The 22,161-nt window shown below is 38.3% G+C and overlaps 1 protein-coding gene across 3 annotated transcripts in view; it reads right to left on the bottom strand.

The window, feature by feature from the left end:
• Positions 1-2,506: 2,506 nt before the first annotated feature.
• The window catches only part of LOC124796436 (ubiquitin carboxyl-terminal hydrolase 47), a 145,353-nt gene continuing 125,698 nt past the window's right edge, over positions 2,507-22,161 (bottom strand). For all 3 annotated transcript variants that reach the window (XM_047260628.1, XM_047260630.1, XM_047260629.1), the window contains 6 exons: positions 21,790-21,901; positions 21,455-21,699; positions 21,131-21,246; positions 4,660-4,918; positions 3,624-3,799; positions 2,507-3,458 (listed from right to left, as the gene is read on the bottom strand). In XM_047260628.1, coding sequence (XP_047116584.1) covers positions 3,275-3,458; positions 3,624-3,799; positions 4,660-4,918; positions 21,131-21,246; positions 21,455-21,699; positions 21,790-21,901 — 1,092 coding nt within the window. In that variant the 3' untranslated portion in view covers positions 2,507-3,274. The remainder of the gene's footprint in view (positions 3,459-3,623; positions 3,800-4,659; positions 4,919-21,130; positions 21,247-21,454; positions 21,700-21,789; positions 21,902-22,161) is intronic.

Raw genomic sequence — 22,161 nt, 5'->3', positions numbered from 1 at the left:
AATACTTGCTCAAATCCCTTCCTGCCTTTGCCAACCTGTGCATTAAAATGTCCCATCACTATATTAGCACTCTCTATATGGTTTTCTAACACATTTTCAAAGTTCATCTTCTCTTCTTCACTACATCCCACTTGAGGTGCATAAATCTGGATTACATTTAGTGTTACTTTTTGGAATCTCAGGTTTAAGATTATGATCCTGTCGGATATATATCTCACACTTTCAATACAGCTTTGTACGTTCTTATTCACCATCACTGCCACATCATTTCTTCCAGACCTGTTATTCTCACTACAGTACAGTTTTCCTCCTCCTCTCAAATTCTTTTCACATTTTCCCTTCCATTTTGTTTCACTTAATCTCAATATATAAGTAAAAGATGACACACACTATTCATACACACAAGCAACCACATCACATGCACACATGACCGTCAACTCCAGCATTGTGGGCCGGAATACAACTATTACATGGGATGCAAGCAGCTATCTGGAGGAGGCAGGGCAGGAGAAGGGATAGTAGTGTATGGGTGCGGAGAGAGAGAGAAACACTGTCTGGTGGAGTGCGCAGGGACTAAAATGCCAACAGGTGCAGTGTCAGGAGGTTGTCGGGCAGGAAAGTGAGCTAAAAAGGAGGAGTGGGCAAAGATGGGTGGATGCCTCAGCAAAGGGCAGCAAAGAAACTGGGTGGGTAATGAGAATGGGGAAGAGATGATGGGACAGAGGGAGTGGAAACTGTTTAATGGAGGGTGTGGGGACAGTATGTTACTGTAGCTTGAGGCCGGAATAATTATGGGAGTGGAGAATGTGTTGTAAGGATAACTCCCACCCGCACAGTTCAGAAAAGCTGGTGGTCGAGGGAAGGATCCTGATGACTTGGGTAGTTAAGAAGCCACTGAAATCGAGTGTGTTATGTTCAGCTGCATGTTGTGCCACATGATCGTCTACTATGGTCTTGGCCAAAGTTAGGCGGTGGCCGTTCATCCTGGTGTTTGATATTCCTACCTAGAGCTTCCATTGTTTGAAATTGGGGAAAGGGATGTATTATGTTCATGGTATCATTCTTTGTAAAGTTTACGTAAAATAAAGGGCAGGCAACCACTTGTCTATAGCCCACTGATGTGTGACGCATAGAAACTGTTTTAACTAGCTTTTGAGCTCTCGGTTTTTCTGTAGTAGAAGTACACACATTCAAGTACACAACCATACAGACACCCAAATATACACACCTGTAACTATGGCAAGACTGACTGTTCTCAGTCGGTCAGTTCAATCATGTTCACAGGCATGTGCATCTGAGTGCCTATATGTATGAATGTTTGCACTTACACCATCTGAAAAATAGCAACAGCTTGAAACCTAGTATAAGTAGTTTTCTGTTAGGTGTTCCTATGTGCCACACATTAGTCAGCTATAGCTGATTGGTTGTCTTTTCTTTATTTCATGTTATTATTCCATCCAGGAATTTCCATTGTTGTTTGTAAAGTTTGCTTATCAGACAATCTTTATCAATAGAAGGGAATCAGGCAGTTCTTATAATAGACATTTCTCCCACAGCAGACCTATGAATCTTGTCAACAATTCACTCTATTGATGACAGAGCCATGTGTTTATTATTAATCTTGAACCAGAGTGAAAGATTTTTTTTTTGTGTGAAATTTTATAGACTTATTTCTACAAGGTGTTACGAATTTTACCCAAATAATAGGGTTCTGCACACTTAAGATGAACTGACTTTTATGGACACTGCTGGGTCGAACAAGTAGAACAGGAGAATAAGCTGCAAGGAAAAAATCCAGGAAAGTTTCTGAGAAACTCTGAAGACAAAATGTTGGTAGATAGGAACTGTAAAGTACATTTCCTACACCACGTGACTCATGCCAGGGCAGCTAATACCTTGGACCACAGCATCCAAACTTACACTGATCTGGAATCTTGCATTAAACAAGACATGTAATCAGAATATGGCAAGCACCTCACTCTCAAGTAGGAGAGGAGGCGTGTGAGTGGTGTGTTGTGCGAAAATTGCTTTAAAGAGGAGGAAAAAACCACCAGATCACATTAAAAAGTGCAATTGTTGGGAAGGAGATGCTCTGATTAAAAAGGAAACAAAGAACATAATTCCTGACTCAAGGACCGAAGTTCAGAATTACCATTAACACCCATACCTGAAACACGAGAATACAAGTGTAACTGTTGTCTGGTTGGAACTAAGGACACAACTGAGAGTAGCATATGTCGGTACTCTACCCGTAGCGAAATATGAGTAACAGCAACACTCTCTCTCTCTCTCTCTCTCTCTCTCTCTCTCTCTCTCTCTGGTAACAAAACAAAAATGCTGCCACCCTAGCCAGAGCATGGCAACTGGCTTTCTCATGTAATAACAATGTATGCTTAGCAATAACATACATATAAATAAATATTTCCAGTGATTATCCGAAGCTGTTTGCATCTGATATTTCAAAAGTTTAATGGATTCATGGGTCAGCACAGGCACAATACCATACTAACATTAACAATTTATTTGTTCTTCCTTACCTTGCCACAAACATGAAAATCAAACTACTGAACTAATTCACGTTTCACCTCACTTACTCTCTTTTGCTGTGAGTAACATGCTTCATTTTTGAAACATCTATACAGAATATTTTGCTTACTTGAGCATGTATTTACATATCTTGTTTTTTCACACATTCCCGATAGTTTACTGAATAAACTGCTTGCCTCGGTCCATACTACCAAAAGTAAGTTTCTTACTAACTAAATGAATCCTAATAAATAATACATGAGTGTAATGTATCCGAGATTAAATAAAATAAATATCAAAATGAAAGACAGACTGTTTCTGAGAAGCTGTATTAACGAATCAGATATTAGCTCCACAAAATTTGGTCAGGGAATTATTAACAAATGCAACATGATATGTTTTAAGGTACACTGGGCAAATATTAAACAAATAAGGAAAATCACTTATGTATATAAATATATATGTATATATGTACACAAATTAACTATAAAAACTACATAGAAAATACCTACAAACACAAACCAAATGCAATTGGCCGATCAGTCTGGAACAGAGGTACACGATCCTTGCACAATGGCGACGGTCAGAACAATATCACGCAAGTCTCAAATGCAGCACACATCAACGTGTTTTGTCATTAGCCAACCTAACTGCCAGTCAGAAGTTCATTTAAATATCACTGCTTCATGAACAGACAACATTACACAATATTCGGTAAACTTCGCCAGTCACTTAAATTGTTCACACCTCAGTCAAGTTCATCAACATCATCCCGTTTCTTAGGCGACGAGTCAACATAAATTTTTAAAGCTCTTTCTTTTCGAGGGGAATAAGAGGATACTGCACCCAGTTTATTCACACGGGATCCTTCCCTATTAGCTATTTCTTTCCGTTCTTCATTAGTCAGCTCCTTTACAGGCTCGGTTTTATCCCTGCCAAATAAAACACAAGACACTGCGGTTATCAATATACATTATATCATTTTATATATCTAGCTTAGTACATGTCAGTAAGCGAGATCTGCTACACGATTTTCATGAAATCATAGTGCACATAAAAAAAACCTGGTAAAATGTAATTAAGGCAAAATTAAATACCTGTAAAATAGTATTTCACCATCCTCAAGCATATTAAGGTGCCACGAATCCTGTGGTGACTGAGCATTCCATTCAAGGTCTTTCTGGATGGCTAGGACAGAAATTTCCGCAGGGAAATGTGTCTGCACTTTTGCATATTCTATATTCTCTTCTGGAATACCACTTAGCTCTGCCAACTAAAAAAAGCAACACAGTGAATTCATGATGACAACAACTAAAATAAGTAAAATAACTTAAATTGCAAATAAGACTAACAATGAGGTGATTTTCAAGTAAAGACAAAATGTATTAATGGTCTTACTGCATCTGTTGAAATCTTAAAATTTATAACAGCTATGAAACAAGTTCTGATGTAGATAAAAACTAATAATATTTGATTTTGGGTAGTTTTCAGTCAATTTTGAATTTTCATATTTACCTAGAATGTAGCAGATCTATATAAACACTTATTATTATTATTATTATTATTATTATTATTATTATTATTATTAGTAGTAGTAGTAGTAATGGTTGTAGCAGTTTTATTCATCTGCAGATCACTTTTTCAAGGATATTTGGTACATTATGGTATTGTAATTTAATTGTTCTTAACAGAGAACTAGTTTGATAGGGATAGGACATTTGTAAATAAATGAAAGGTCATACACAAATGACCTTAGCATCACAATGGAAAAGCTGAAAAGAAATGGGGGTGAACAACAGCTTAAAAATATGACTTAGCATTAAGTGTTATCTGGTGCAATTTGTAAGACAATGAGAACTAACACACCATTCACACACAAGACAAAACATGTTTAAACGTATCCAAGTGGCAAGCATAATGGCAAGCATAACTATGATTTTACTTTAACATTTTTTCTACTTTCTACAATTTTATTTTAAATTCTTCAGCACAATGACCTACATTTTATTTTTTCTCAGACAATCGACATAAACAGTTATAGTGTACATCTTACATTAAAATTTTAATGCAATCAAGCAGATTGACAATAATAATCGAACATTACAACATGCAAACAGCTGACAATGTACATACCTTTTTCTTGATCTCTGTATCAGTGATATTGTTGTTGTCGAGGACAATTTCCTCAAATGGCATTAATTCATAAGTAGAAGGGCACCAACGACGCACAAATAGGATCAGCTGGTTGACTGAGGTAACAACTTCTGGTCCAGGCAACTCTTGTAGGAACATTTCCCAATTAGCAAAGAGTTTTAGGTCATCATCTTCAAACTGCTGATGATTCAGATAAACTTTCTTAGGGGTTTTCCAAGTTTTTTTCCTCAATCTACACCTGTTAATGGATTTCAGAAAAAATTAATAAACAGTACAGTACTGACTCTACATAGTGAGCTTACTCTGTTAATTGACCATGAGTAGCCAATGGGTCTTTATACCACACACTTTACCTAGACCCGCATTAATGCCCTTCAGAAATCCGGCGCTTCTCTGATGGTCAGTAGTTACCTGACACCATGACTTCTCATGGTGAAAGATTGTAAACGATTGTTAGCAAATGCCTCTCTGATCTTATTTCCAACAATGACAGAATCTGAGCAACTGACTGTGCACGTCTCATAGAGAAACTTAAAATTTCAACTTGTGGCTTCCTTCTCTCCATACTTGCAAGATCCGCAAGGATTCTCATGCTATGCTACTGGATTAGCAGCACTGGGAGAACTAGACCAGTGGCTCTGGGAGAAAGGATATACTTTTTGCACTCTCATCAATATTCACCACAGCACGAACTCTCCTAAAATGTACAAAAATATCACCTCAATGAAACATCAAGGCTGTGGTTAATGTTAACATATCACTGTACCCTTTAAACGAAGGCTCTAGTACATCAGCGAAGCAAGAGAAGCTTCCGCGAAATGGGTAAAAATAGCACAACTGGTGGAGAACTGCCTCCCAAAAGGCAGGGATTCAGAATTGAGTAGTGACCCACCACAATTTTAACTTGTCACAAATATTCATTGTAGAGTAACTCCACTGAAAAGAAGAAAAATTTAAGCTCATGCTCTGAGCATACTAAAAGTCATAAAAGAGTGACGAACCACATACAGCTGCTAAATGATCAATTACCACAGGACAAAAACAAAACATTTCAAGATACCCAGGACTACTTTGAAATCAACCTGTCATCTGGTACATTAATGACATTGGCCATTAAAGCCTTGGAACGCAAAATTTCCAATACTGGTTTTACACATACAAACAAACAAGACCCAGCAAAAATTCAGTTGGCAAACCTTGTTTGTATGTGGGTCCACAGGCTCAATCTACGACACACAGTCATAAATTTGGCATTTATTTACATGTGCAATAATATCGTGCATCATGTTGCATCAGATGTGATGTACAAATCAATTTGTCAGTCCACATGTGGAGCCACATATCAATATTAGGATACTCAGTATTGAAAACAATCAGAAAAAAAGGAACATTAAAATGTGTGAAAGATCTACATACAGTATAACCTGAGTGTGAAATTAACATCTATTTGCTACACAGCCACACTACATCACGTGTGAACGACAAATAACACAGCTCTACAAAATAAATTTTTTTTTTTCGTTGCCAGGGAAGTTTGAACGAAAATGGGATATTGTTATGATACTCATTCTGAGTATATTTGTACTTTTTCCAAATTGGCTCTGGTTTTTGAGATATAGGTTATTTGTGGAAATGAGAGTTTCATGTGGATAATATCGACTGCAGGGTCCATATATGGTGTAATGTATTTACTACCTGTTTTTTAATTAGTGATATTGTACTATCTTTATTAAACAATTGTGCTCAGGGAGTGCATCTGTGTGGTTGAGGATTACATCATGCAAACATCACACTGTCAGCATGTGTTCAGTCCTGTTGTGCGGCGCGTGTGTTGAAGATATTGAGGGTTGTGCAGATTTGAATTTGGCGGTACTTGACATTCATTTGTTGGCCGAGGTAATCCCCACAACAGCCGATAGGTAGCGTTCAGTGTAAACAAGAAAAATGGCGATGGTCGAAAGTCACACACATGTGCAGTGCAGCTTCAAGGAGATAGAACCTTTTCATCGTGACGTAGCAAATAAGAGGTGAGTATTCATTTCACACAAAACAATTAATGATGTTTGTTGGATGTGTTTGACATGCAAATACAAGAAAGTTCTGCATAATATGTAGTATTTGCGCAATTTTGTTTTAGGAAAACATGAGTTCTTCACGCCGTCTTTGCGTGAACCATCCAGATGAGTTCTGCTACATTTGTGGTGAATACGTTCTTCAAAAGAACAGGAAGAATATCACTCCTTTTGTGAAGGAAGCGTATCTGACATATTTCGGAATTAAACTTGGAGATCAAGACAAGGCGTGGGCACCCCATAAAGTTTGTAAATGCTGTGTGGAGTGCTTACGGCAGTGGACAAAACGAAAAAGGAAAAGCTTAAACTTCGGAGTGCCTATGGTATGGCGAGAGCAGAAGAACCATACAGATGATTGCTATTTTTGCATTGTTAATGTGAAAGGTTTTAATAGGTTCAAAAAGCGAAAGTGGGAATATCCCGATTTGGAGTCAGCAAGAAGACCGGTGGTGCACAGCAACGATGTTCCTGTACCAACCTTCACAACATTACCCACGCTAACATCATCAGATGACGATGTGCACGGCGAGGAATGTACAAGTAGTGGTTCGGAATACGAAGGACATGAGACACAACCCCAGCAGTTCGACCAGAAGGAGATCAGTGACTTGATACGAGAACTCAATCTTTCAAAGCAAGCATCAGAACTCTTAGCATCCAGGCTTAAGGAAAAGAACTGTCTTCATCCAAGTGTTAAAATAACAGCTTACCGGACGAGAGAAGAAAACCTTCTTCCATACTTCAACCAAGAAGAGGTTATAGTGTATTGCAGCAATATACCTGGACTTTTACTTGAATTGGGGCTGCCGGAATATAGACCAGAGGACTGGTGTCTCTTCATAGACAGTTCCACTAGAAGTTTAAAATGTGTTCTCCTACACAATGGCAATCGTTACGCATCTATTCCAATTGCCCACTCAACAAAACTTTGTGAAGCATATGCTAACATCAAGATGGTTCTGCAGAAAATTCAGTATATGCAGCACCAGTGGTTGATTTGTGTTGATTTGAAAATGGTGAACTTCTTGCTTGGACAACAAAATGGATACACAAAGCACCCATGTTTTATCTGCATGTGGGATAGTAGGGCAAAGCACGAACATTGGAAGCAGAAAACACGGCCTCCAAGGGAACATATGGCTGTTGGTGAAGCAAACATCATTAATGAACCTCTGGTTAGTAGGGACAAGATTGTTCTTCCACCATTACATATTAAGTTAGGACTAATGAAACAATTCACCAAAGCTTTAGACAGAAATGGTAATTGCTTCACATACATCTGCAATACGTTCCCTGGACTCAGTAGTGAAAAACTTAAGGCAGGAATATTTGATGGTCCTCAAATTCGCAGGCTCATCAACGATACCAATTTTACAAGTGTCATGACTGTCACTGAAGCATCGGCCTGGAACAGTTTTGTCGCTGTTGTAAAATGTTTTTTGGGCAATCATAAAGCTCCCAATTACGAGGAACTGGTCAAAAACATGCTCACTAACTTTCAAAACTTAGGAGCTAACAAGAGCATAAAATTGCACTTCCTTCACAGCCACTTGGATCGATTTCCTCGTAATCTAGGTGATTTCAGTGAGGAACAAGGAGAGCGGTTCCATCAAGATATGAAAGGAATAGAGGAAAGATATAAAGGAAGATGGGAGAGGCATATGATGGCAGATTATTGCTGGAATCTGCAACGTGACTGTCCTGAAGAGATCTATAAAAGGAAAGCGTGCAGGAAGCGGTTCGTCATGGACGGAAAATGATATACTTATAGAGAAACTTTTCAAGTATGTTTTATACGTGGACAAATGCCTATCAGGTTTTCATAGAAGCTATTTATAAAGATTATTTTCTTTTTTCATTGTAGTTTGTAGCGCTCGAGTTCAGTATTAGCAATTTTTTGAATAAATCATGCATTATCTCAAAAACTAGAGCCAAACTGCATAAATGGTTGCTATATTCGTCCTCAGCACCACTAACCCATCCTAAAGCCACTCAAATATCCTTGGCAAGAAAATGAGTGTTGACCAGTGTAATATATTGCTTACCTCAACATACAGACTGAAGTCTTAATTAGCTCGTTTAAATTGTGTGGAAGATATAATCAAAGATAATATATACATCGAGGGTGAGCACAAATGGGATTTCCTCGATGGTAGGAAAAGGAAGGGAAGGAAAAATAGTGAGTGAATATGGGCTGGTAGAATTTTGCACAGAGCACAATTTGCTAACACTTGTTTTAAGAATCATGAAAGAAGGTTGTACACATGGAAGAGACCTGGAGTCATTGGAAGGTTTCAGGTTTATTGTATAATGGTAAGACAGAATTTTCGGAACCAGATTTTAAATTGTGGGCAGATCTGGACTCTGACCACAATTTACTGGTTAAGAACTGTAGATTAAAACTGAAGAAACTGCAAGAAGGTAGGAATTTAAGAGATGGGATCTGGGTAAACTGAAAGTACCAGAGGTTGTAGGAAGTTTCAGAGAGAGCATTGGGGAACAACTGACAAGGACAGGGGAAAGGAATACAGCAGAGAAGAATGGATAGCTTTGAGAGGTGAAATAGTGAAGGCAGCAGACGATCAAGTAGGTAAAAAGACTAGGGCTAGTGAAATCTTGGGTAACAGAAGAGATACTGAATTTAATTGATGAAAGGAGAAAATATAAAAATTTAATAAATTAAGCAGGCAAAAACGAATACAACCATCTCAAAAATGAGATCGACAGGAGGTGCAAAATGGCTAAGCACACATGGCTAGAGGAAAAATGTAAAGAGGTAAAGGCACATACCACTAGGGGAGAGAGAGATGCCGCCTCCAGGAAAATTAAAGAGATCTATGGAGAAAAGAAAACCACTTGTATGAATATCAAGAGCTCAGATGGAAACCCAGTTCTAAGCAAAGAAGGGAAAGCAGAAAGGTGGAAGGAGTATATATAGAGGACCTATGCAAGGGAGATGTACTTGATGACAATATTTTGGAAATGGACAAGCACGTAGATGAAGACGAGATATGAGATATGATGCTGCATGAAGAATCTGACATAGCACTGAAAGACTCAAACTGAAACAAGGCCACAGGAGTGGACAACAACTACTGATAGCCTTCGGAGAGCCAGCCACAACGGAGCTCTTCCATCTGGTTAGCAAGATGTATAGCAGGTAAAATACCCTCACACTTCAAGAACTAATAATTCCAATTCCAAAGAAAGCAGGTGCTGACAGGTACGAAAATTACTGAACTATCAGTTTCATATTACATGGCTGCAAAATACTACCATCAATTCTTTACAGGAGAAGAATGTAAAAACTGGTAGAAGCCGACCTTGAAGATCAGCTTGGTTGGATTCAGGAGAAATGTGGGAACATGTGAGGCAATACTGACCCTAAGAATTATCTTAGAAGGTAGATTAAGGAAAGGCAAACGTATGTTTCTAGCATTTGCAGACTTAGAGAAGGCTTTTGATAATGTTGACTGAAATACTCTTTCAAATCCTAAGAGTGGTATGGGTAAAATACAGGTAGCGAAAGGCTATTTACGTATGTACAGAAACCAGACGGAAGTTGTAAGGGTTGAAGGACATGAAAGGGAAGCAGTGGTTGCGAAGGGAGTGAAACAGGGTTGCAGTTTATCCCCGATGCTATTCAATCTGTTTATTGAGCAAGCAGTAAAGGAAACTGAAGTAAATACTGGAGTTGGAATTAAAATCCAGGGAGGAGAAATAAAAACTTCGAGGTTTGCCGATGACATTGTCATTATGTCAGAAACCGTAGATACTTACAAGTGCAGTTGAATGGAATGGACAGTGTCTTGAAATGAGGATACAAGATGAACATCAACAAAACCAAAATGAGGAAAATTGAATGTAATCAAATTAAATAACATGATGCTAAGAGAATTAGGTTAGGAAATAAAACAATTAAAAGTAGTAGAAGAGTTTTGCTATTTGGGGAGCAAAATAACTGATGATGGTCGAAGTAGGGAGGATATAAAATGTAGACTTGCAATGGCAAGAAAAGCTGTTCTGAAGAAGAGAAATTTGTTAACACTGAGAACAGATTTAAGTGTGAGGTAGTATTTTCTGAAAGTACTTGCGTGGAGTGTAGCCATGTACGGACTTGAACCATGGACAATAAAATAATTTCGAGAAAAAGAGAGTAGAAGCTTTTGAAATGTGATGATAGAGAAAATTGGTGACGATTAAATGAGTAAATCATGTAGCTAATCAGGAGGTACTGAACAGAATTTGTGAGAAAAGAAACTTGTGGCACATCTTGACTAGAAGAAGGGATCAGTAGGTATGACACATTGTAATATCAAGGGATCACCAATTCAGTACTGGAGGGAAACATGGGGGGTGGGGGTAAAAATAGTAGAGGGAGACCATGAGATGAATACAGTGAGCAGACTCAGAAGGATGTACGTTGCAGTAGTTACTCTTAGATGAAGAGGTATGCACAGGATAGAGTATAATGGAAAGCTGTGTCAAACCTGTCTTCAGACTGAAGGCCACAACAACAATGTCCTTGCTATTGCACAAATGCCCACAAAATGATAATTTATTATTTTCACTAGTATTCAGACGTTCTCTTGGTCTCATGCTGAAGCTCCTACTAGTCTGTCCTATATAGCTGTATCGCAGGTACACTAGCAGACATATTTGGGAATAACAGTAAAAATAAATTCTTTGATAAATACAGACACTACTGAAAAAGTAGTTAGGCGATGTACTTGAGGACAATATTATGGAAATGGAAGAGGATGTAGATGAAATCAGAGATACGATACTGTGTGAAGAGTTTGACAGAGCACTGAAAGACCTGAGTCGAAACAAGGCCCCGGGAGTAGACAACATTCCATTAGAACTACTGACGGCCTTGGGAGAGCCAGTCCTGACAAAAGTCTACCATCTGGTCAGCAATATGGATGAGACAGGCAAAATACCCTCAGACTTCAAAAAGAATATAATAATTCAAATTCCAAAGAAAGCAGGTGTTGACAGATGTGAAAATGTTGGAACACGTGAGGCAATACCGACCTTAAGACTTATCTTAGGAGAAAGATTAAGGAAAGGCAAACCTACGTCTCTAGCATTTGTAGACTTAGAGAAAGCTTTTGACAATGTTGACTGGAATACTCTCTTTCAAATTCTTAAGGTGGCAGGGGTAAAATACAGGGAGCGAAAGGCTATTTACAATTTGTACAGAAACCAGATGGCAGTTATAAGAGTCAAGGGACATGAAAGGGAAGCAGTGGTTGGGAAGGGAGTGATACAGGGTTGTAGCCTGTCCCCGATGTTATTCAATCTGTATATTGAGCAAGCAGTAAAGGAAACAAAAGAAAAATTTGGAGTAGGTATTAAAAACCAGGGAGAAGAAACAAAAACTTTGAGGTTTGCCGATGACATTGTAATTCTGTCAGAGACAGCAAAGGACTTGGAAGAGCAGTTGAACGGAATGGACAGTGTCTTGAAAGGAGGATATAAGATGAACATCAACAAAAGCAAAATGAGGATAATGGAATGTAGCCGAATTGAGTCGGGTGATGCTGAGGGAATTAGATTAGGAAATGAGACACTTAAAGTAGTAAAGGAGTTTTGCTATTTGGGGAGCAAAATAACTGATGATGGTCGAAGTAGAGAGGATATAAAATGCAGACTGGCAATGGCAAGAAAAGCGTTTCTGAAGAAGAGAAATTTGTTAACATCGAATATAGGTTCAAGTGTCAGGAAGTCATTTCTGAAAGTATTTGTATGGTGTGTAGCCATGTATGGAAGTGAAACATGGACAATAAATAGTTTAGACAAGAAGAGAATAGAAGCTTTCGAAATGTGGTGCTACAGAAGAGTGTTGAAGATTAGGTGGGTAGATCACGTAACTAATGAGGAGGTATTGAATAGGATTGGGGAGAAGAGAAGCTTGTGGCACAACCTGACTAGAAGAAGGGATCGGTTGGAAGGACATGTCCTGAGGCATCAAGGGATCACAAATTTAGCATTGGAGGGCAGCGCGGAGGGTAAAAATCGTAGAGGGAGACCAAGAGATGAATACACTAAGCAGATTCAGAAGGATGTAGGTTGCAGTAGGTACTGGGAGATGATGAAGCTTGCACAGGATAGATTAGCATGGAGAGCTGCATCAAACCAGTCTCAAGACTGAAGACCACAACAACAACAACAACAACAACTGACAAAGTAATATTCTACAAAATATACACTGGCAATACATTAGTTCAATGAAAAATAAAATGATCGTATGGCAATATCGGCTGGAAGACCCCATGGGCAACTCTTTATTTGATACCACTTTGGTTGTACCAGAAGTGGAACTTCCACATATTTTATTGTCTATTCCTCTCCTCCCAATCATATCCAATACAGAGCACACTAATATTTATCTGTGGCCCACCCATGGATTGACAAATCAATATACACATCATATCCTGTGCAAAGTGGTGCATGAAGCTATTTCAAATGTAAGTAAATGCCAAATTTACAACTTTTGTCTTTTATTAGTTTTAAAGTTCTTTAGACTGTTATACAAGTTTTGTAATTCACTCTTCTGTAATTGATATGCTTTTATAGATGCTGGTTGTAGAGGCCATAGTCGAAACCAGCCAAAAGCACAACAAATAAAACATCATTTTACAACTTACAATGAACAATATCTTCTTTTTTTAAAGGTGCGGTTATTGCCCAGAATGGTAGAACATTCACAAAGGTGAACTAACTTATGACCAGACAGAAATGGCTTTTTAGAAAATCACAGAATTAATCAAATGCAAAACTATTTTGTACAAATGGTGCTGTGTCATATGTAATTTTTTGAGAGAGTTATGTAAATTTTAATTTAACCACTGTCCACAGATTCCAAACTGTCCTGCGAAACTCCCCTACTGCTAAGTGAAGATTAAAACATTATCTTCACACATATGTGATAAAAGAAAGGTGCTAAGAGGTACTAACATTTAAAGTTACTACAACCAGTATGGTAATGTGAAAGGGTCGTAATGGTCACAACTGTCTCTTAGATGTTAGTTTGGAGTGACATGTAAAACAATGTTGCATCCTAAGGCAAACTGACTCACTACGTTGTCAGTATTTTATTTCCTCCCAGGCTGAAGAGGGGAGATGCTTTGATTGACACAAAAAGGGAAGAATGACATTCAGTTTTACTCTTAATCAACACAAAACTCAAGAATATTGTGATGGACTGCTACTTACAGATGTTGGGGCCACTAATTTAGTGGTAGCCAGCCACAGATGGATGTCACTAAAACATGAAACCACTAAAATATGTGATTTAGGAGAAGAACCTCAGGTATATGCATAGGCAGGGAAACTGCCATGTAAGTGTTAGTGTAAGGGTAGAATATCATTGAAATAAAGGTAGGTACATTCCTAAAACTGAAATGGTAATTGATGAAGTAAAATGAAATGACTGTATGGCATTAATGGCCAAGAAACCATGTCCGGAGTTGCTTGGTTGCCTGGTGCAAGCTTTTATGTTTGACATCATATCAGTGACTCGTGTGTCTCTATGATGAAAATGAGATGAAATGATTAAGACAACAGCAACATCCATTCCTTGAGTGAAAAAAAAATCTGATCCAGCTGGGAATTTTGCCCAGGACCCTGTAATACAGTGGCAATGGTGCTAACCACCAGACCACAAGCTGTGGACAACTGGTGAAGTGAAAAATATAAAGACCATCATGAAATATAATTGAACAATGAAAACCATCAATTTATGACAAAATAATTTAATTGGATAGATAAAAAATCTACTCACCCAGTGGTGGCAGAATACACACATTACAACTCTCTTTTTTTTGTGTGTGTGTGTGTGTGTGTGTGTGTGTGTGTGTGTGTGTGTGTGTGTGTGTGTTTTGCTGCCACTTGATGAATGGATTTTTTATCTATCCAATTAAATTATGAAATATAAGTTGTATATCAAGAGAGTGAACTGCTAGAATTTGGACTTTGTGCGGTGAAGGAGAGCATGGAATTGATTTTTATTTTTTTGATGCACAGTCTTCTGATAAACAGAAGAAAAATTTTGTTAAAAAAATACAAAATTATAATGTCCTTAGGTCCCTCTACATAAGTGGTAGAGTGTTGACTATGGAAGGCAGATCTCTAGATCAAACCCCCATCTAGCCCAAATACTGAATCTGTCACTTATCTGGAAATTCTGATGCTAACAAAAGATTTGCTTTAAGAGACGAAGTACACTGATCTAAAGTACCTAAACACCTGAATGCAATGCAGAATTGACCACCAGGTGTGATGGGAAGTAGAATGACCAGTATAAAAGGAGGTCGTGAGTACTGCAGTGTTAGTAAAGGAAACAGTAAGCAGTAACAGCAGAATAGGTCGATCAGTAGAACTCCGTGACTTTGAACATCGCCTAGTCACTGGGTGTCACAGTAACAAATTCATTGGGGACAATTCAACTGTTCTAATGCTTCCCAACTTGACTGTTGGTGATGTGATTGTGAAGTGGAAATGTGAAGGAATAACCATAGCTAAATAAGATCAGGTAGAGGGGCAGGGTGTGCTGCAAAAAAAAAAAAATAAAAAATAAAAAAAAAGGTATGAAATCAGTGGAAGGAGTCACTAATGAATAACGAAGTGCTACCAGTAGTCCAGTTTGCACAATGACTATGCATTGGGAGTTGAAAAGAACAGACTACAATGGTCAACCAGCACATCATGAAGCACACATTTCTGTAGTCAATGCTGAGCAATGCTTGAGAAATTAGTGATTTGGAGTGATGAATCATGTTACACCGCATTGCAATCCAGCAAGTTGGGGTTTAGCAAATGCCTGGACGGTCTCATACGAGAACAATGAACAGACATATCGCTACTTGTTCTATAACAAGTGCTGACTTCTGCTGTCAATTTCTAAAATTACTTTGAAAGAAGCAATAGTGAACATAAGAGATGCTGTCAAGAACGACTGAGTGATTGGGTGCTCATGTTTTCATGTGTGTACCTAAAGTTTTTCTGTTCGCTGTAATTCTGCTGGAAATGTGTCACCTTTATTGGACGAGCAGGAAATTTTGGAATTTCTAGAAGAATAATGATTTTTAATCAGAGGGAGGAACATTTGAGAGGGAACGGTTGGAAGAAGATTCATACAGCTATCTGCTACCATTTTTGATCAGTAATATTATTACTAAAAATACTGCTTCTGTAACTACAATTTAGCTATGTTTTGTCTTCGCATTGTATTTTTTACAGGTGAATTTCACGACTTGACAGCATCGAACACAGGTTTACAAGATTTATCCACGAAATACAAAACAAAATCTGCTGGCAAAGCAAACGTGAGAGTTATAAGCTAGTATTGCCCTGATTGCAGCACCTCTGTCTGCATGCCAGAATGCTTCAGAATTTTCTATACAAACAGCAATAACTCCTTAAATTGCTCCATAGCTCGCCTCACATTCCTTTTTTTTTTGGAAGGATAACTGTACTTTTCATTTCATTATTGTAAAATCTGTACTCTATCACAACATTAAAACACGAGGAAAGCCTTGGAGCTTGCTTTTTTTTTTATTTACTTTTTTTTAGTGTGTATTAGCCTTTAAGATACAGTACACAAAAATGTGTCAGTAACATTTCAAATAATGGAACAAATGACTAGTTTTCTAAGCCTGAAATTTGTCTGAGTGACTGGACCTCCAAGTGCTGTTGAAATCTAAAGGCCATATACAGTGGAACCTCACACTGTAAGTATAATTCATTCCAGAATCTTATTCGTAGAGCAAAACACTCACTCATTAAGCAAAACAATTTATCCCGTATAAATTAATATAAAACACGGCAATGTGTTCCATGCAGAAAAGTACTAAAAGTTTTATCCTATTCATGCCATTTGCTCAAAGAAAATTACAAATACACTATTATGTACTTTATTATTCACAATACATTACTAATTCTTTTTTACTAGGAAGCTATCTATAGTCATTTGCAGTGGCGGCTCGTAAGTATACATTCTGGGTGTTTGCAAATTTTTAAATACACATAAATATCAGAGTGTGAAATTAATAGCATCTGCTGTATAACAGTTATGCTTACCATACTTATACAACTTCAGTTGCTGTCAATAATAATAATAATAATAATAATAATAATAATAATAATATGCATAACTTGCCTGAAAAGAGGAAGAATTGTTTGCGTGTAATTTTGTTGCTTTGTACATAATTAAGTACAGTTTATGGCAAGAATGATATAGTGTTTAAGCTTTTGCTACTCTCCATTTTGCATTTTTGTGCAAGTGGGAGTTTTCAAGCTTTTTTTATTTTTTCGGACAAATTACAAGATCCCTAATTCATGTATTAGCTAATGAATTAATTAAATGGTGAAAATCAGACATTCTTACATTGCACCCACACAACAACTTACACATGTTATATGCTTCTTTGTTAGTTGTTAACTTGCAGTCACGATTATTTCATTTTGTCACTTTTTTGGATAACAGAACTGGTCTGGGAGGGCCTACTTTCTTTGCGGCTAACTTTTCCTGGTCATTTTCTTTTCTGTTAATGCTTAAAACAGGTACAACAGAGTTCATGTTGACACTACACAGGGAAGCTGATTCCTGCACAGTAAACAACAAACTCCAAACACAAACCGCCATTTGCAGAAATTATTGCATTCAAGTAGTACTATCTACTAACAAGGTCACTTGATTAAAATATAAATGAGGTGCTGAGAGCCATAAGGATCAAAAGCACACCGTCTTCGACACCTTTACCCCATACTTAAGTAAATATCAGAGAAACCAGTGAGAGAGCCTTTTGTGAACGTTCAGATACATGTACAACGTGGACCTGCAGTACAGATAAGCCTGACCCACAATTAGGTCAACAGCTGTCAGAAGCGTGAATAAAAGCTACAATCTCACAAACGACGATTTGGTGCTTCATGGTTCTCAGCGACTCAAATGGATTACTGTATGATAGAATCCTAAACTTAATGTAATATATCTCATTCAGAATCCTATAAAATAGGTTTTTCTATCAGTATAATTATATGCTGATGGCTGATTTAGTTTTCTATATAGTGAGTGAATTGGCATATTGTGGAGTGTGCTACTGCCTAGCAGGATTTCTGCCAAGCAAACATGGGTAAAAGACTGCTGCAGTGTGCTACCACCTGCTGGCATTAACATAAACTAGTAGTTGAGTGGTAAGGGCTATCAGTGCACCCTGCAAACTGTGCACATTGTTTATCAAATCTGTATGTATTTGGCTCATAAGGCAATAACGTCACGCCAGTTGCGCATGCACAGAAGCTCCTTAAAATGTGCACAAGAGAAGGTGTGCTCAGCACCCTTATGCCAAGCTTTATGAAGTCTAGACGAGCAATGTTGCACAGCGCAATAGATTTAGTGCCGCGTATTTCAGATTACCGCGTCTACATTACATTTAACAGCATTCAAATAAAAATAACCAATATATCCATAAGGTGTCAAATGTTAAGTTGTTCATGTGTTCTTACAGAATAGCCGCCACTGGTCATTTGTTTCTGTTAACACTTAAACACTTGGCGAAAATTTGACACAGCATTATCGACAAATAAATTTGTAGCACGCATAGCTTCTGTTTTATTGGGCTGAAGATTTTCAATGTACGGTGCAACCTATTCCCATGCTTTCAGCATTTCTCTTATTGTACCACAAGATAGCTGCTTTTGCTGTTACTGCCTCCTGCTCTTCTGAAGAACTACTCTGAACAAGTTTCTGCACACACTGCAACTCCATAAGCACTTCTGTGGTCATTTCTTGAACATGAACTTCCATAATCTCATTGGTACCGCTGTTATCCACTTCTAGTCCCATGCTCTCGGTCAAAGACACAATCTTGTTGACTACAGGTTACACAGGTACTGACTCAAATGCCTCAGAGTCACATTCAACAACACACTCCAGCCAAAGCTTCTTCCAAGCAGAAGTGAGAGTTCTCTTGGTAACCCCTTCCCATGCCTTTTTGATCATGTTGACGCAGGCAACGATGTTGAAGTGATATTTCCTAAGCTCTCTCAGAGTGAGATTGGTAGTTTAAGTCAACTCAAAATAATGCTCAAAGAGTGCTTTAGTGTAGAGCTTCTTAAAGTTGGTTCAGAGGATGGAGTAGTAATTGAGTGGTGTTGGGAGGCAGAAACTGGATCTTGAGGAACTGAAATTCAAGGAGGTGGTCTTGTAGGCCTGGAGAATGAGCAGGAGCGTTGTCCTTAACAAGCAAGACATGGAGTGGCAGATTCATCTCTAGCAAATATTTTGTCACCAAAGGACCAAACATTTTATTGACCCAATCACAGAAAAGATCATGTGTCACCCAAGTCTTGTTGTTGGACCTCCAAATCACATTAAACATACTCTTCTGGACGTCACACTTCTTGAAGGCTCATGGAGTTTCCAAATGGTAAGGAAGTAGTGGTTTAATTTTCAAATCAAGGCTTGCATTTGCACTAAATAGCAATGTGAGACAGTCTTTCATTGGCTTGCAATCGGGCAATGCATTCCCTCATGCTATTATAAAGGTACGTTTCAGCATCTTTTTCCAAAATAGACCCATCTTGTCACAATTAAAAACCTGTTGTGGCAGATAACCCTCAGAATCTACAAGCATCTTGAAGTTGCCGGTGAAGTTCTCTGCTGCCTTTGTGTCAGAGTCGGCTGCTTCACCATGCCTCCCAACGCTGTGTATGCTGGTTCTTCTCTTAAACTTCTTGAACCACTCACGGCTTCCCTTAAACACTTCTTAGGTCACTAATGATCCTGGCATTTTCTTAACGAGGTCAGTAAAAATCATTCTCATCTTCTCACAACAGATGTTCTCGTTAATAATATCTCACTGCAATTGCTTTTCATTTATCCATATAAGGAGCAACATTTTGACATAATCCAGAATACGAAACCGTTGTTTAGGTATTCTTGTCCCTCTCTTTGAAGCATGTATCTCCTTGATCTTGTCCTTGTTCTTGTTCTTTTCTTGTTGATAGTACAAATAGTTGATGTAGAGCAATTAAGCATGCAAGCTGAACCAGCAACAGTCACAGCACATTTGCATTTTTCAATGTTTTTGTTTCATTTATAAGGCCTCTTATGGTCATCATCTTGCGGCTTTATCTTCAGGGACATTTCTACAAAGGCTATTAAAATTTGCACACGAAGAAACACTGTGTAAACACAAGTTGACAAAGTGTGTGATCACAGGCTGTACTAAGACAGTAGCAGATAGAGCACTAAACCAGACTGCAGTATGTACTAAAGACATTGTTCATATGCTGTTGCCAATAATGGAAGACGTTCATATTGCTGAACATTTCCCTGGCTGCCTGTGAGCGGCTGGTGATGTCGCACTCAATCACCTTCACTCATTATGCGAAACATCGCTCACTAAGCGAAACATTTTTTATGATTTGTCTTGCTCATTATGTGAGGTTCCATTGTATTTTACTTTTTCTGATGTCCTGAGACCATGAATGAATGATTAGTCTAACAAGTACAGTAGAACAATAGGTATGAACAAAGTCAGTGGCGAAAAAGAAAACAGAAATTAAATTTGAAACACTTTTTTCTCAAATCTTTTTTTTTTTTTTTTTTTTCAATGAATACTTCTAATTCCTGCCTCCAAAGTGAAGAAACAATTGGTGCACACTCTTATAAATTATTGACAAGTTGCAAATAAATGCTGTGGCCTCAAATGTTCTTATGACCAGGTCTGTCATGGTGTGTGTTAGCAACAGTTTAGCACAAAACCTCACACAATAAAGGGCAGTGGTGTTAAATCATGTGATTTGAAAGGACACTCTCAGGGACCACCATGCCCAACACATTTGTCTGCTTTAAAGGTTTTTAACAATATTTCCATGTGCCCCAAGAACACTGTGGTGCTAGCTGATAGGATGTAGTGGGGCAGTAACTTCTTCTTCTTCTTCTTCTTCTTCTTCTTCTTCTTCTTCCTCCCCCCCCCCCCCCCTCTAATTAGAATCTGACATAATGTGTGTGAACTAAGGACAAATATTTTCAAATTTGTATCTAGAGTTTTACATTATGGAAGTTGTTGATATGGTACCTCTTAACTTTGCAAAAGTGAGACTTTCATGATCGTATAAAATCTCATACTAGATCACATATGACCATTTGGGATCTTAGTATTTTAAGAAGTACATACACACAATTCTCTAAAATTTAATGCATACATTACAATTGGAGCCGAGGAAAAAAAGGATGGTTAAAGACACAGCATTCTATCAGCAAGGCCTTCATATGCTTATGATAATTTACTCACTAGGGAACTCTGTATGTGTTAAAGTAGTATGCAGTTCCCAGATATATAGTCAACCAAAAATCTTCTCACCTATCAAAAGGAATATCCAAGTCGTGCTTCTTCTTTACCTCTTCTAATATTTCCTTTTTTGCCTCTCCTACTGTCATTCCTTTACCAATAATCCACTCACAGAGAAATTTGCTAGTCTGAAAAGAAATTAAATAATGATTTTGTGTGTCAGGCAAAATATGATGTATCTGAAGACTGAGGTACTTCACATCATTATCTCATATCATCACTATCACTCTCACTCACTCTAACACACACACACACACACACACACACACACACACACACACACAAGTTCCCAAACTAATAGTGGGCAGAAAACAAAAGATTTGAAATATGACTTACCTCTACAGTATTATTTGGACACAATAAATGGACCTTTCCCCTGAATTCTCCTTCAAGTTTAATGATAAGTTTTTCATCATCACGGAAAGACTTAAGATTTTCTGAAAGACGAGAACACTCCTGCTCTTGTTGGCTGGTACGTACTCTGTTTATCTTGAAATATTCTTGAGGTACACCAACATAGGGCTCTAAATTTTTTTTCAGTGTACTCAGGAACATTCTTTTGTCCACCAGGAACTTCAGTGCTGTACATAAAAATTTTCCATCTGTGTAACTTATACATGTACAAACTCAAAAAAATTTAAAACAGCAAATGATCAAATGACTAAACTTACTTCTTTTGCTGTCTGAATCAGCACTTTGTATGTTTTTGAAGTAGTAGTTAGACGATCTACTCGTAAAGCCAGGTGTATCACTGTCATCAGCATCCCAGTTGCCTGAGTGTTCCTGCAAGAAAATGAAATACCTCAGACATCGTTTCAGTGATATGGAGAGGGAGAGAAAGAGAGAGAGAGAGAGAGAGAGAGAGAGAGAGAGAGAGAGAGAGAGAGAGGGGGGGAGGGGGGGTGCAGCGAGGACAGAGGGGGGGGGGGGGTGCAGCGAGGACAGGGGGGGGGGTGCAGCGAGGACAGGGGGGGGGGGTGCAGCGAGGACAGAGGCGGGGGGGTGCAGCGAGGACAGAGGGGGGGTGTGCAGCGAGGACAGAG

Source organism: Schistocerca piceifrons, chromosome 4, assembly GCF_021461385.2.
Source record: "Schistocerca piceifrons isolate TAMUIC-IGC-003096 chromosome 4, iqSchPice1.1, whole genome shotgun sequence".
NCBI lineage: Eukaryota > Metazoa > Arthropoda > Insecta > Orthoptera > Acrididae > Schistocerca > Schistocerca piceifrons.
This window is presented reverse-complemented; position numbering and strand designations above follow the sequence as displayed.